The sequence below is a fragment of the Mauremys reevesii genome, linkage group 22, assembly GCF_016161935.1.
Source record: "Mauremys reevesii isolate NIE-2019 linkage group 22, ASM1616193v1, whole genome shotgun sequence".
Lineage (NCBI taxonomy): Eukaryota > Metazoa > Chordata > Testudines > Geoemydidae > Mauremys > Mauremys reevesii.
In genome coordinates, this window is record NC_052644.1 from 823,721 (window position 1) to 837,065 (window position 13,345).

Here is a 13,345-nt window from a genome sequence, read left to right on the forward strand (position 1 = left end):
ACAGCCCTATGCTCCAGGCTCTCACAGGCCAGCCAAGAAAGGGGCAGGAGAGGGTTTGCCACAAGGCTGTGATTTATGGATGAGCTGTATTGCAGCAGCACCGTACACATGCAGAACAGAGACAGTCCCTGCCCCCAGAGCTTCCAGTCGGAGCAGTTCAGTGGTAATACGGAGCTGGCCCCTTCGCTCAGGGGCTGCAGGATGCTCGGGGGGCAGCAGATCTTACTGCTCCCTCCAGCCGGCTCTGCAGAGACTCGGCTCCCCGCACGTCACAGCACCAGCCAGGCTCAGCGACCACGCCAGGCACAGACGTGGTACCCGCAAGGTACCACATCTCAGCATCCCACAGTGCACCGCAGCCGGGGTGCGAGCATCTCGCCTGGTCAGTCCAGTCCCCTGCTCTCTGAGCTGGGGGACCCCCAGGCAGGGCCGCCCAGAGGGGGGGCAAGTGGGGCAATTTGCCCCAGGCCCTGGGCCCCGCAGGGGCCCCCACGAGAGTTTTTCAGGGCCCCTAGAACGGGGTCCTTCACTCGCTCCAGGAGTCCTGGAAAACTCTCGTGGGGCCCGGGCCCCTGGAGCATCTTCCGCGGCAATTCGGCAGCAGGGGGTCCTTCCGCTCCGGGACCTGCCGCCGAAGTGCCCCGAAGACCCGCGATGGGGGGTCCTTCCACCCCGGGACCCTCTGCCGAAGTGTCGGCCTGAATCCTCTGGGTGGCCCTGCCCCCATGGACCTAAACCTTTGTCTCTGTGGCCTGCCCGCTGCTCGTGGAGGTGAGCTGAGCCTTGGCCTCACCCCCTAGGGCTGCCCCCTCCTCCTGGAGGACGTCAGCCAGGCGGCTTTGCACCAAGCCCCGGAAGCCGCGGCCCAGCCCCACGTAGATGAAGGGGTTGAGGCAGCTGTTGACATAGGCCAGGCTGACGACGAGGGGCTGGGTGGTGTCTGCCAGCTTGTACAGACGGGCGCTGGGGGCGTGGACGGACAGGATCAGCCCCACCACGTGGTAGGGGAGCCAGCACACGAAGAAGCCGACAATCACTACCAGCACGACCACCGTGGGCCTGTGCCATCGGACCAGGCAGCTACCCCGGACGCGGGCCAGGACCAGGCCGTAGCAGGTGGCGATCACCACGAAGGGGACCAGGAAGCCGGCGGCGAAGCGGAAGGTAGCGACGGACACCTCGACGGTGGTCTGGTAACTGCCAACTCCCGCGTACTCCAGGACGCACATCACTTGGTCTGAGAACTCCTTGGTGCGCGTCGTCCGGAAGATGAGGGTTGGGAGGGTCATGAGCAGAGCCAGGAGCCAGGCTGCCCCGCTCAGGCCCCAGGCCAGCCGGGTCGTGCGGTGGTTCTGGCACCAGACGGGCCTGGTCACCAGGGCGCAGCGGTCCACGCTGATGGCCATCAGGAGCAGGACGCTGGCAAACATGGTCAGGATGGTGAGGGATGGGAGCAGCTTGCAGGCGAAGTCACCCAGCTCCCAGCGGTTGCCGCGGGCCGCGGGCACGACCAGGAACGGCAGCGCCAGGCAGCAGAGGAGGTCGGCCACCGCCAGGTTGAGGAACCAGACGGTGTTCACCGTGCGCTTCATCCGGAAGCCCGTCACCCAGATGACAGCCGCGTTCCCCGGCACGCCCAGCAGGAAGACGAGGGAGTAGAGAACCAGAGACACCCACAGGATGGGGGTCGGCTGTGGATCCGTCACGTCGAAGATGGGCGCAGTGAAGTTACCGTATGAGTCAAGATCGTAGTCCTCATGCAACTCAGTGACGCTCATTCTGCAGCAGGATCCGCCCCCTAAAAACCAAATTCGGGTTGAGTAAAATTCTCTCCCTTTTCTGCTCTGAAATGGCACCATCTGCCCAAGGCCCGGTGCTCGCTGCAGGAGCCTGCCAGGCCTGGATGTATCGTTGCATAGACCTGGGGGGGGTCCCCCTGTAGGCACCGCAGCCCCTTCCCGTGCTGGTGTCGCACCCCCAGCAGCTGCGCCAGAGGCTGGTCCTACGCGTGGAGGAGCCACGAGAGCCCGACAAGGCCACGTGCATGATTTCACCAACCAGCCCCCGGCTCAGCCGTTCCAGGCCCCATGATTTCTCTGTGGGTTAGAGACACCCAGAGCAGCAGCCGGGACTCCTGCCTGCTGGATAAAATCCCCCCACACCATGTACATGCCGCAGCCACATCCCAGTCGGGGGGACCCTGCTGCAGGATTCTCTGCCCACGGCCTAGTGGGTGCAGTAATGCCCCCCCACCCCGCTTGAGCATTGGCCTGCTAAACCCAGGGCTGTGAGTTCAATCCTTCTGGGGGCCATTTAGGGATCTGGGCCAAAATCTGCCTGGGGCTTGGTCCTGCTTTGAGCAGGGGGTTGGACTAGTTACCTCCTGAGGTCCCTTCCAACCCTGAGATTCTATGAAGGGCTAATTCTTGCCACCACGACCTCCTTGGCATGGGACAGGGCCCTGCTCTGACGTCACCCTGGCCTGCAGCGGTGGGGGAGTGACCCCCCCCAACTGACACAGTCACACTCTGTGTGCCCAGCTGAGACTGGGGCCCCGTTGTGCCAGGGGCTGCACGCAGAGTGAGAGACAGGCTCTGCCCCAACGAGCCAGCAATGCAAATGGACAGCAGAGGGCTCGGTCTCCCCACATGGCAGCGGGGGGCCGAGGTTGGAGAGATGGAGTTACTCACCCCAGGTCACAGCAGGTGTCTGTGGCAGAGCTGTGAGCTGGAGCCAGATCTCCAGAGTCCCAGCCCAGTGCCTTCCCCACTGGCTCACCCTCCTCTGCTGGGGCTTCGGCTCCAAGCTGTCCCCACCCAGGCATGGGCTGGCCGCTGCTGCGCTCTGTGGGTGGGAGTCGTCGCTGCTTCCCTGCTGCATAAAGGGAAAACTCAGCCCAGGGCACCGAAGGGTTAACAGGACCCCCTGCCCTGCATGCCCCTCCCTGAAAAGACCAGGCTCAGCTGGATCTGGCCCTGCGGTTTCCTTTGCATCACACCAGAGCATTGGGCAATGGGGCTGGCTGCCAGGAGGCAGATGCAAAGCTGCAGAAGATGGGGAAGCTGGGAATTCTGCAGCGGCAGCAGAATGGGCCGGAGGCACAGCCGGGGGGGGGGGGGGTGATGGGACACCCTGTGTTTGCCACGCAGTCCCGGCCCGGGGCTCGCCCGTCAATGCCCCAGCCCAGGCAGGGAGCACGTGCGCACAGGCTGTCGGGGCCGTGTAGAGGGGGTTACTCACTCAGCTGTCACACGCGTGTCACGGACACAGGTTCCGTGCCGGGGATGGTTCCGAGCTGCCGGCCGGACTCCGGCGCTGAACCCTTGATTAGTCCTTTCTATTCAGTCAGTTTATGAAGCAGGGCCCACCACACGGACCCGCACCAGTCCCCGGCGGATGGCACAGAGCGAAGCAAACAAACTAGCCCCAGCCTCTGAGTCCCTCCCCCCAGAGCAGGGTGTGGGTCACTGCCGGCTGCTCCTCAGAGCAGGGCTGGCCGGGGGCCCTGTCAAAATGCGCTGGTGAGAGACTCCCCGCTCGGTGCCTGGCTGCTCTGGGGCTCCAGCCCAGGGTCCCTCCGGCCCAGTCTTCAATAGAGGCCATCGCCCACTGCTGCAGAGCTGGTGCTGGGATAACCTGCCCTCCGCCCCGCCCCTGCCCAGCGAGGGGTCAGCTCCGGCCCCGAAGCAGGGGGACTGATAGCCCTCCACCGGGCGGAGATGGGGGCCGCTTCCCGAGAGGCTGATGTGCTAAGAACTCCACCCAGAACATCTGCAACAGCCCACAGCCGCTTGCACAAGCCCCGGCATTTCTGCATTTCTAACTCCTACAGCTCCCCAACCCCCCCCGCCCCCCCACAGCCGAGTAGGAGCTGGGGCAGCTGCCTCCCTGGGCAGGGGTGCGGGGCCGGTTGTGTCAGCAGCTGCCGGTTTGCTTAGGGCAGCAAGAATATTCCCCAGCTGTCCTGTGACCAGCCTCCAAATAAACACTGGAAACGAGAACTGGGGTTAGTGGCTTGCTACTGCCCTGGGGGGTGGGGGAGAGGCCTGGGCACAACTGCCAAACGCCCCCCCCCCAGGATCCTGCTGGCCCCAGGGTCAGGTGTGTAACCAAACCAGCCACCTTTCAGCTGGGCTCTGGCTTTGTTAGTGGTGTGGGCAGGGCCTGTCCTCTGCAGCCCCTAAGACAAGAGGGGCCAGGCCAGGATCGGGGCCTTTAGGTGGGACCATAATTCACAGGTTTCAGCGTAGCAGCCGGGTTAGTCCGTAGCCGCAAAAAGAACAGGATCCTTGTGGCACCTGAGAGACTCACACATTTATTTGGGCATAAGCGTTCCTGGGCTAGAACCCACTTCACCGGATGCACAGAATGGAACGTACATAATTCACAGCCTCACTGGGGATGGTTCTGCTTGCACCCTCCCAGCCAGCGTGTGCTGCCCCTGCCCCGCCCGCTCCCTTCGCTTGTGGCACATCGAAAAGCCCCCAGCACCTGGGCTCCTTGGGTCGTGACCCCCCTGCACCGGCCCGGATCTGACCATGGGATCAGAATCCTGGGGCCAGGGAACGTCGTGCTCCACGGCCGCCGGGAAGCACCCGACTTGGTGAGCTTGAGGACCATGGACCGAGGCAGAGGGAAGCCCCTCAGACCCCCAGCTCATCGGACCCCAGACCCCACCAGGCACCCAGCCTGCGGCTCCTTTCCGACACGCTGCTTTCATGGCCTGCCCCTGCCCCATGGCACCGCAGCTGTCCCTCGCCACGTCCCACGGCCACCGCCCAGGAAAACGCCAGAGCTGATGAGCTCAGCTATGAACAGGGCTTCTGCTTTTCAGTTTTTAACCCATCAGCACCAGCCCAACATCCCAACACAAACTCAAACGCAGCGACAAAGAGGCTCGTTTATTCACTGAACACGGGGAGTGGTTACTCGGGTCTCCCGGGAGCAGCACCGCGCGCTGGAAGGGCGGGATTCCTATGGACCCCCACTGTGTGGTGCGTGAATTGGTCTGCGTAGGCCCTGCTGGCGGGGACCCTGGCAAAGAGAGACCCCCCCGGACAGTGTGTGCAGAACCAGCGCCCCGGAAAGCCCAGCCTTAAAGAGCTAAATGTCACCCCCCACCCATGCTCCCTTCAGGGCGCGGCAGCCCCACTCCCAGCCCCTCGGGTGCCTTGTCCCTGAGCTGAGGTCCCCCCACCCTGGCAAATAAACAGGTGGCTTCATGCCCCACACACTCATCGTCACAGCAAGACTCAAGAGAGACACGGCAGCAGCCACGTCTGTGTTAAGGGCAACCCTGGAAATACCCACAGGAACACATTGGCCTCGCCCGGGGTAAGTGGCAGCAGAGCCCCGTACAGCCTAATGGAGGAAGGCGTAGCACCAAGGATCAAGCCACAGAGCCACCGGTTTATCTGCCGGGGCAGGGGGACCTCAGCCCAGGGGCGAGGGGAGCCGCTGGGACCGGGGCTGCCAGGCCCCGAGGGAGCAATGCACAATCACACGGGGCTGCAGGGAGGGTCATGGTGAGACCTCCTGGGGGGGGTTCGGGCCCACGGATCAGGGCAGGACTCACTCTACCTCTGCCCAGCCAGTCCCAGCTGCTCCAGAGGCCAGTGAGCAGGGACGAGACTCGAGGGGTGACGGCGCCGGAGCCGAGCCCTGGCAAGGGATGGCCGCTGTCTGTGGACGTTGCGGGAAGAAGCTGTTGGTTCAGTTCAATCGGTGTCTGGCCGCGCAAACCAGCAGGAAGGACGCAGGACAGCTCAAGATAAGCCACTGCTCAGCAAATGCCTGAGTGCTGGTAGGAGATAGTGCAAGGCCTGTGCACGCCGGCGAGCAAAGGGACTCGAGCAGTTTGTAACAAGCGTCTCCTGGGCGGTGGGGGGGAGAGAGGCTGTTTGCGGGGCCAGGGTGACATGCAGGAGCCGCTGGGGCAACTGCAGATGCTGGCCCTGTCTAGATCCCCATCACAGAATGGTTTTAGGTAGGAGAGAAAAGGTCGCAGACGGTGTTTTTAAAACCCTACCCCCCCCCCAAATGCTTTGTTCCTATTGTTAAAACAAACAGTACTTTGGCTTGCTGGTGCCAGGACTCACTCAGATCCCTTGGGTCAGCATGGCTGCTACGCCGGGTGCTGCGTCCCAGGCCTGGGCGTGGCAGAGGTGCACTCAGACCTGTAACCTCCTGGGAAGTCTCTCTGGCCCAGTCAGTCAGGGGCTGGCTTGTGCCCTGGAGCAGGAGGGCAGTGATTTCCTGCCAGTCGTCCTCTCCCATGACACAAAACCCAAAACACCAACATTTCCGGGATGGTGCCCCTGCAGGGTGCTGGAGGGGGTGGGGGGCGATTGGATCCAAAAACCTAATCCCCAAAATCCCAGCCCTAAAAGGGGGAAGTTACAGAAAATTCTGAGCCTCTGGCAACAGGGGCAGGAAGCTGGAAACTCTCCCGTAATCTTCCCCCGGTGGATGCTGCTTGCAGCAGCTTGCACGGGGGCCGCTTGCACGGATGCACATTGGCACCTGGCTCTCAGGTGCTCGGCTGCACCCATGCAGAGTGTCTGCCCAAACGCTGCCCCGTTCCGACCTGTGCTTCACACCCTGGGCTGGTGCCGACGACTGCATGAGGGGCAGGGAGAGTCACGCTCTGCGGCCCTGGGTCTCTGTAAGCCCCGCACTAGGGAGGGCAGGTCTCTGTCGCCCTCTCGTGGCTGATTTGCATAAGAGGGTAACAGGCTTCTACTGCTGCCCAGCAGAGGAGTCACCCCCCGTAGCTTGGGAGAGAGGAGCTCGGGCCGAGGGCCACCAGCACCCAATGCAGGGATCCTGCCTGGGACAGCTGCAGAGCTGAGGGTGAGGCTCCATACGCCACATCTCCATAGTTAGCCTCCTGGAGGCTGGTTCTCTCTCGGAGGACCCCAGCCATAGAGGAGACCCCACTGCATGGAGGTCTCCAACCACAGAGAGGACCCTAGCCAGAGAGGAGACCCACCCAGAGTGTGGCCTGTAGCCATGGAGATGTGGTTGTAGAGCGATTCCAGGTGTTGCCCCAGTCCCGTCTCTATGGCAGAGGGGCTGTTGGGGGTGGGGCCAGACTGGGGGGAAGGGATGGAGAAGGAATTTGCGGAGGGGGGACATGGGGAACTGGAGATTGGGGGGAATCAAGGCGGGAGCTGGGAGGATAGGAAGGGGAGTGAGGTGCCAAAGGGTTGGATGATGGGGAAATAGGAGAATGAAAGCATGAATATTCAGATATGCAAATATAGAGGTGGCACTATGTGCATTATATCACCATCTGCCCCACCCCACAGCCTGCAGGGGCCTGGGGCGTGCGAGGGGCGGTGGCTGTACGGCTGTGCCCCTGCACGGACCCCCCAGGGTAACGACGGCGAGCGAAGGGGAGGCAGCTGTCGCCTGACATGTCACAAGCCCAGCCTGCGGTGGGGCTGCCGGGGGCCCGTTCCCCAGCTCACACCCCGATGCTTCGGTCCTCCATCGTGGACTTGGTCTCCTGCGTGGATCTGGTCTTCTTCCTGCTGTCACCCACGGAGAGCGAATCCTCGCTCAGCACGTTGCGGAGGATGGTCTTCAGCGAGCGCTGGAACCGGTCTTTGAAGTCCTGGCCCATGATGACGTAGATGACGGGGTTGAGGCAGCTGTTGACGTAAGCCAGACTCACAATCAGGGGGTCGGACTCAGAGGCGCCTTTGAAGAGGCTGGTGGTGGACTTCTGGGCGGCCTGGATCAGCCCCACCACGTGGTAGGGGAGCCAGCACACGAAGAAGCCGATAATCACCACAAGAATGACCTTAATGGTCTTGCGCGAGCGGGTGAAACGGCTCCTGTGGACGCGGGCCAGGACCAGGCCGTAGCAGGTGGCGATCACCACGAAGGGGACCAGGAAGCCGGCGGCGAAGCGGAAGGTAGCGACGGACACCTCGACGGTGGTCTGGTAACTGGCCACTCGAGCGTACTCCAGGACGCACATCACTTGGTCTGAGAACTCCTTGGTGTGCGTCGTCCGGAAGATGAGGGTTGGGAGGGTCATGAGCAGAGCCAGGAGCCAGGCTGCCCCGCTCAGGCCCCAGGCCAGCCGGGTCGTGCGGTGGTTCTGGCACCAGACGGGCCTGGTCACCAGGGCGCAGCGGTCCACGCTGATGGCCATCAGGAGCAGGACGCTGGCAAACATGTTCAGGATGGTGAGGGATGGGAGCAGCTTGCAGGCGAAGTCACCCAGCTCCCAGCGGTTGCCGCGGGCCGTGGGCACGACCAGGAACGGCAGCGCCAGGCAGCAGAGGAGGTCGGCCACCGCCAGGTTGAGGAACCAGACGGTGTTCACTGTGCGCTTCATCCGGAAGCCCGTCACCCAGATGACAGCCGCGTTCCCCGGCACGCCCAGCAGGAAGACGAGGGAGTAGAGAACCAGAGACACCCACAGGATGGGGGTCGGCTGGAAAGTCTTTGGAGCTGGCGTGTCGAAGATGGGCGCAGTGAAGTTAAATGAGTCAGGATCGTAGTCACCATACGAGTCGGTGTGGCTCATTCTGCACCAGGATCTGTATCCTGTAAACAAACAATCAAATAGAAATGCCAGTCATTTCCTGCTGCTCTGTGGGAATGGAACCGTAACCGCATCGTTTTATTAAAACACAGATCCAGATCGGCCTGTGGCACTCACCGACATAAGAGCTCTGTGAGGCCAGGAGCTTAGCAGGATTTTAAAAAAAGGACTGAAAATTTGTACTCATGGGACCACCTGGCGTCCCGCTGGGAAGGACTCAGGAAGTGTGGCTGGGATCTAAACTGGCTGACGGGTGTTGTGGGGGGGGACCTTCCCCTGCGGACAGGCTGCTCCAGAGCTCTGAGGATTTTTACACCTTTCTCTGAGTGAGCTAGTGCTGGGCACTGTCGCAGACGGGATACCATGCTAGACAGGCCCTGGCCTCATCCACACTGGGAGGGAAGAGTGATGGGTCCCATCAGTCTCACAGCAGGGGAACACGCAACCCAGACCTCAGCTTAATGGCCATGAATTATTGGGGTTCATCCCCCATTCCTATCCTTAACCTCCCCAAAAAAACCTGCCCTTGAGAATGTTCCTGGTTTTAAACCAAACCCCCACTCCCAGCTAGCAGCCCCCTGGTCTGGGGGACCTCACGGCCCCGAACTGCTGGGAAGTGGGTGGAGACGGGACTCGGAGCAGCTGGAATCACTTACAGGTTTGTTTTCAGTTTTAATCTGCAGGAATTAGCATGCGTGAATTTGGTGCTGGATAAAGTGAATCTGCTGCCTAGGTGCTACCAGGACAGCTTCCCCCAGGCACCGTCCCCGGGGCCCTGCCGGCTGCACCCTCTCCAGGATGAGATGGGACCAAGTCCCACAGCCCACCCAGGCATTGGCTGCACTGGCAATTTGCCCCGATTCCAGTGCCTGCCCCGCTGCACAGGCTACGCCATTGTTTGCACTGCTCCAGCTGAACGCTGCTTGGAAAGCAAATCACAGCGCACAGCGGCATTTGCACGGGGGCAGCTGGGACCCCCAGAGCAGACAAGACTTCAGTCCTTGGCCTCTCTGCTGCGCCTACCCTGCAGGAGCCCAGACGGTACCAATGGGTGGATGCACGCCTGCCCTCTTGGGAGCTGGGCTGAGGCCCCAGCACCTTTCGCACAGGCCAGCGAATGCCCATTGGAGGCTAAGGACCTGGGCCCGAGCGTCTCCGCGTTCTGCGCCTGGGCTGCCCAGTTGCAGGACGACTCTGCACTGTGAAGCCAGTTGCCCAACGTTGCGTCCTTCCCGTGATGAAAGAGCAAAGCCGCGTAATTGGGGCAGGAAGGAAAAGGAACTGCTATTTATAAAGCACTCTCTCCGGGCGAGGGCCCCAATCCGGGAGGCACGGGCAGCAATGCCTACAGGACTGGGCCCTCGGTGAAACCCCCCGTCTGATTGGTGCAGGTTGCTGCGCCGAGCTGGGTAGCAGTAAGTGCCTGAGCTCGGCATCTCCCCCTGCTTTAGGCTGGTGACAAGAATAATGTGATCGTGCAACAGCACAACCTCAGATTCACAGCTTCTCTCCCCAGCTCTGGGAGGGGAGCGGGAGCTATTGGTTACCCAGGGGCTGCTGGGAGCCAGGACTCCTGGGTTCTATTCCCAGCTCTGGGAGGGCAGTGGGGTCTGGTGGCCGGAGCAAGTGATGGCGCGTCAGCACGTACAGTTGCTAACAAAGCTAACCAGGCTCTTTAGCCCAAGGCAGATGGCAGCTCCAATGCTGCAGAGTTTCTAGCCACACAGCAATGCAATTTCCCAAAGGAAGAGTTTCATAAACACAGGAGCCCTCCTGCCAGGGCTCGAAGCAGGCTGCGTGGTCATCACTACTGGGGGACGGACAGCTCAGGGCGTGGGGGTGCCCTGGCACCAGACACATATCGGAGCTAGTTGGCGGAGCAGTGTGGCTCTACACCGATCCAGCCAGGCTGGGTTAAACACAGCCCAAGCCCCTAGCTGCCAAAAACATTGACTTAAACTATTCTAACTGAACTAGAGACTGGAACCAGAAAAAAATCCCTGGTGCAGGGGAAAATCTCAAGCCTGGTCCACAAAGGAAAGTGTGACCAGTCCCACCAATCGAGTTACGCTGGGATATGCCGCTGAGGGGGCATTGAGTCCCGTATCGGAGGGGCTTTTCCCGGTTAGCTCAAACTCCTTCCCAAGCAACCTCAACTACTCTGAAAGCCGCTGCCCTGATGTGGAATAAGTGTGTCTACACGGGTGACACCAGTATAACTGCATCACTTTCCATTCATACCTTAGTTATACCAAAAAGCTCACCAGTGCAGAGGCAGCCCAAGACCTCTTTTACGGCAGTGAAGAGTTGCCTATTAGAGAAGAGAGGACGCGGGTGCCAGGAATTGAGCTGTCAGCATCAAACAGAACAGGCTTGCCACACCACGGACAAACCCCGAGACCGTTCCAACAACTCACATGCTGACCCACAGCCTATCTAAAACTCCACCTCAAATGCAGCCACCGCGACAGGCAAATCCTGACCTGGGACACGACTGGTCTGGGAGCAGGCACCGCCGGCGTGGGGTGATCTGTGGGCAGACTATCAGTGCTAGCCCAGGGGACCGGAGGAAAAGCAAATGATCTAGGAGCACCAGCCCAGAGCCAGCACTTAACGTGGGTGGCACCATCTCACCTGGATTCTGATAGACGCCCTCCTTTGATCAGGCCACTTCCAGCAACGCCCCGACTGGCTTAACAACAAGCTTCCAGGCCTAACCCAGACTATCCATAGCAACTTGTGCCTGTCTGAGATAAGGACAATGCCAGGAGCTGCCCGCAAAGTGCAGGCAGGACGACATCGGCATTTGCCCCATGGGCTCGGCTGTTCCCCGCTGGAAGGCCCCACAACGCCCCAGAGAAGAGATGGCTCTGGGCCCGAGGCACAGAGCTAAGGAAGCACTCACCCCGTGTGCCCAGACCCCGCAGGCTGCGTCCGTGCTGCAGGCGATTTTCGCAAGTGTGGACAGGCAGCGAGGGCTGAGGTTTTATAATGCCGCAAACAGGAAGCTCCAGGGCTCTGCAGAGAAATTGCTTAGTTCAGCCCGTAGGAGCAGGGAGTGGGTCAGAGGTGGGGTGGCAGCCCAGAAAGGAACCTGGCTGTGGTGGAGGCTTCCACCCCCATTCCTGGAGCTCTGCGTTGGATTCCCAGTGCTGCCACCCTCCCCTAAACTGCTCTGGGCTTGCAGCCCCGTTCTCCGTCCCCCCAGCACTTCATGCAGGTGTTTACACCCATGAAACAGCTACACTCTCCCGTGGGGTAAATGACAGCGTAAGGTACGTTCTCCGCTCCGGTGCAAACACACGCCTGCTCAGGACGGAGGCGGTGATGGCAGAGAGACCCTGCGCAGACCGACGAGTTGGGCACAGGAGATCGCCAAGGGGCTGTTTGGAACGGAATTGCATCCTGGGGAGATTAACTCACTCAGCAAAAACCTCATCTCAACCTGCTTCCTGCTGCAGCGCCAGGGTGGGCGAGTGCCCCGCCCCACGCCAGGCTCTGAGCTCCTTGCCAGGGGGCTTCTTGGGCGCTACCCATAGAACCCAACCCCCCCGGCGCACCTCGGCCCTGCCCCTGAGGACCCTCTGGTGGGGACTCCATCCCAGCGCCCATTCAGACGTCTCCTCTGCTGAGGCTGCAGCAAGGGCGGGTAGCTACGGGAGGCTGGGTAGGAACCAGCCCGACCTCCATCTCCTTCCACCCAGGAGAGAGGGAAGCAGAGGGACCTCAGACTGTAGCCCCCTCCCAGAGCTGGGGCAGGAACACGGGACCCCTCTGGGGTAGCTACCTGCAGCTCTCCCAGCTGAGAGGCCTTTGCTAGCTGCGGGGGGCAGGGGCCCACTTCAGGCCTGATTCTGCCGCTGCGTTCCTACCTGAGAAACTCCACGATTGCACCTGTGTGAGTGAAAACGGGCACCTGGGCTGTCTCTTCATTAGGCACCTGGGGTCCCACCTGCCCGACCCCCCCACTGGGACCCAGGACTTCAGGGTCCTAGCCCCCGCGCTAGGCAGGGGCGAGTGGTCAGAGCAACAGAGCTCCGGGTGTAGTAAGAGGAGGCCCTGAAACATAAACTCTTGTCAGAGGCCCGGCATGAGGCCTGAGGCCTGGGCTAAAGTCACGGTCAGGACTTTGCGAACATAAAGCGAAGTGAAGCTGTGAGCCAGAGGCAGGCCCAGCTCCCAGCAGCTGGCAAGGGAAGGGCTGATGCTGCAGACAGAGACACACCTAAAAGGTGCTGGACACCAGATAGCAGAACAGTCGCATCCTTGCACACTCCCCACGCGGATAACCAGGAACAGCCTGACCCACCCCAATGGCTGGTTGTCTCTGGGCTGCTCGCCACCCTGCAAGGGCGGTGGGAGCATTCCAGGGCTGTGTAGCTTCCTTGGATCCTTTTAACTCTTTCTTTGTTACTGTTACTTGCGCTGCCAGATTTGTGGCTGTTTCAACCATCTCGCTGCCATAGACATTCGTGGCAGAATTCTTGCTTTTTTACTTTTATTATTTTTTAGCGCCTCGGTTTCTACCATCGCTCTACATAGGCCAGTCCATGTTTCCCCACTTTTCTTAAATTCATACAGACCCCCCCTTACTGGCAATCCAGCAGGTCCACGAGTTCTCAAACTCTGTGGGTATATAAAGGGAGGGGACCAGGGGGTTCCCTAGCTCGAGGTTTTCTGCCATGTTAGATTGCGGTTCCTACAGCGGACAGCTCGCTTACTCACCAGATCAGCGGTCGGGGTCACCAGTGTTGTCACATGCTCCCAGGTGTGGTGCTCTGCTCT

At 61.0% G+C, this 13,345-nt stretch overlaps 1 protein-coding gene across 8 annotated transcripts; it reads right to left on the reverse strand.

The window, feature by feature from the left end:
- Positions 1-611: 611 nt before the first annotated feature.
- On the reverse strand, positions 612-11,636 carry C5AR1 (complement C5a receptor 1). 8 transcript variants are annotated; one of them, XM_039510774.1, is made up of 3 exons: positions 11,466-11,636; positions 8,423-8,562; positions 612-1,664 (listed from the first exon to the last, which is right to left on the reverse strand). In XM_039510774.1, the coding sequence occupies exons 2-3, from the start codon at positions 8,540-8,542 to the stop codon at positions 732-734; spliced, it is 1,053 nt and encodes a 350-aa protein (XP_039366708.1). In that variant the 5' UTR covers positions 8,543-8,562; positions 11,466-11,636; the 3' UTR covers positions 612-731. The 8 variants fall into 8 exon arrangements, with proteins under 8 accessions (XP_039366708.1, XP_039366711.1, XP_039366709.1 ...); XM_039510777.1 differs by lacking the exons at positions 8,423-8,562; positions 11,466-11,636 and adding exons at positions 2,691-2,874; positions 5,581-5,711 and having other exon boundaries at positions 612-1,798; XM_039510775.1 differs by lacking the exons at positions 8,423-8,562; positions 11,466-11,636 and adding exons at positions 2,691-2,874; positions 3,241-3,852 and having other exon boundaries at positions 612-1,798.
- Positions 11,637-13,345: the final 1,709 nt, after the last annotated feature.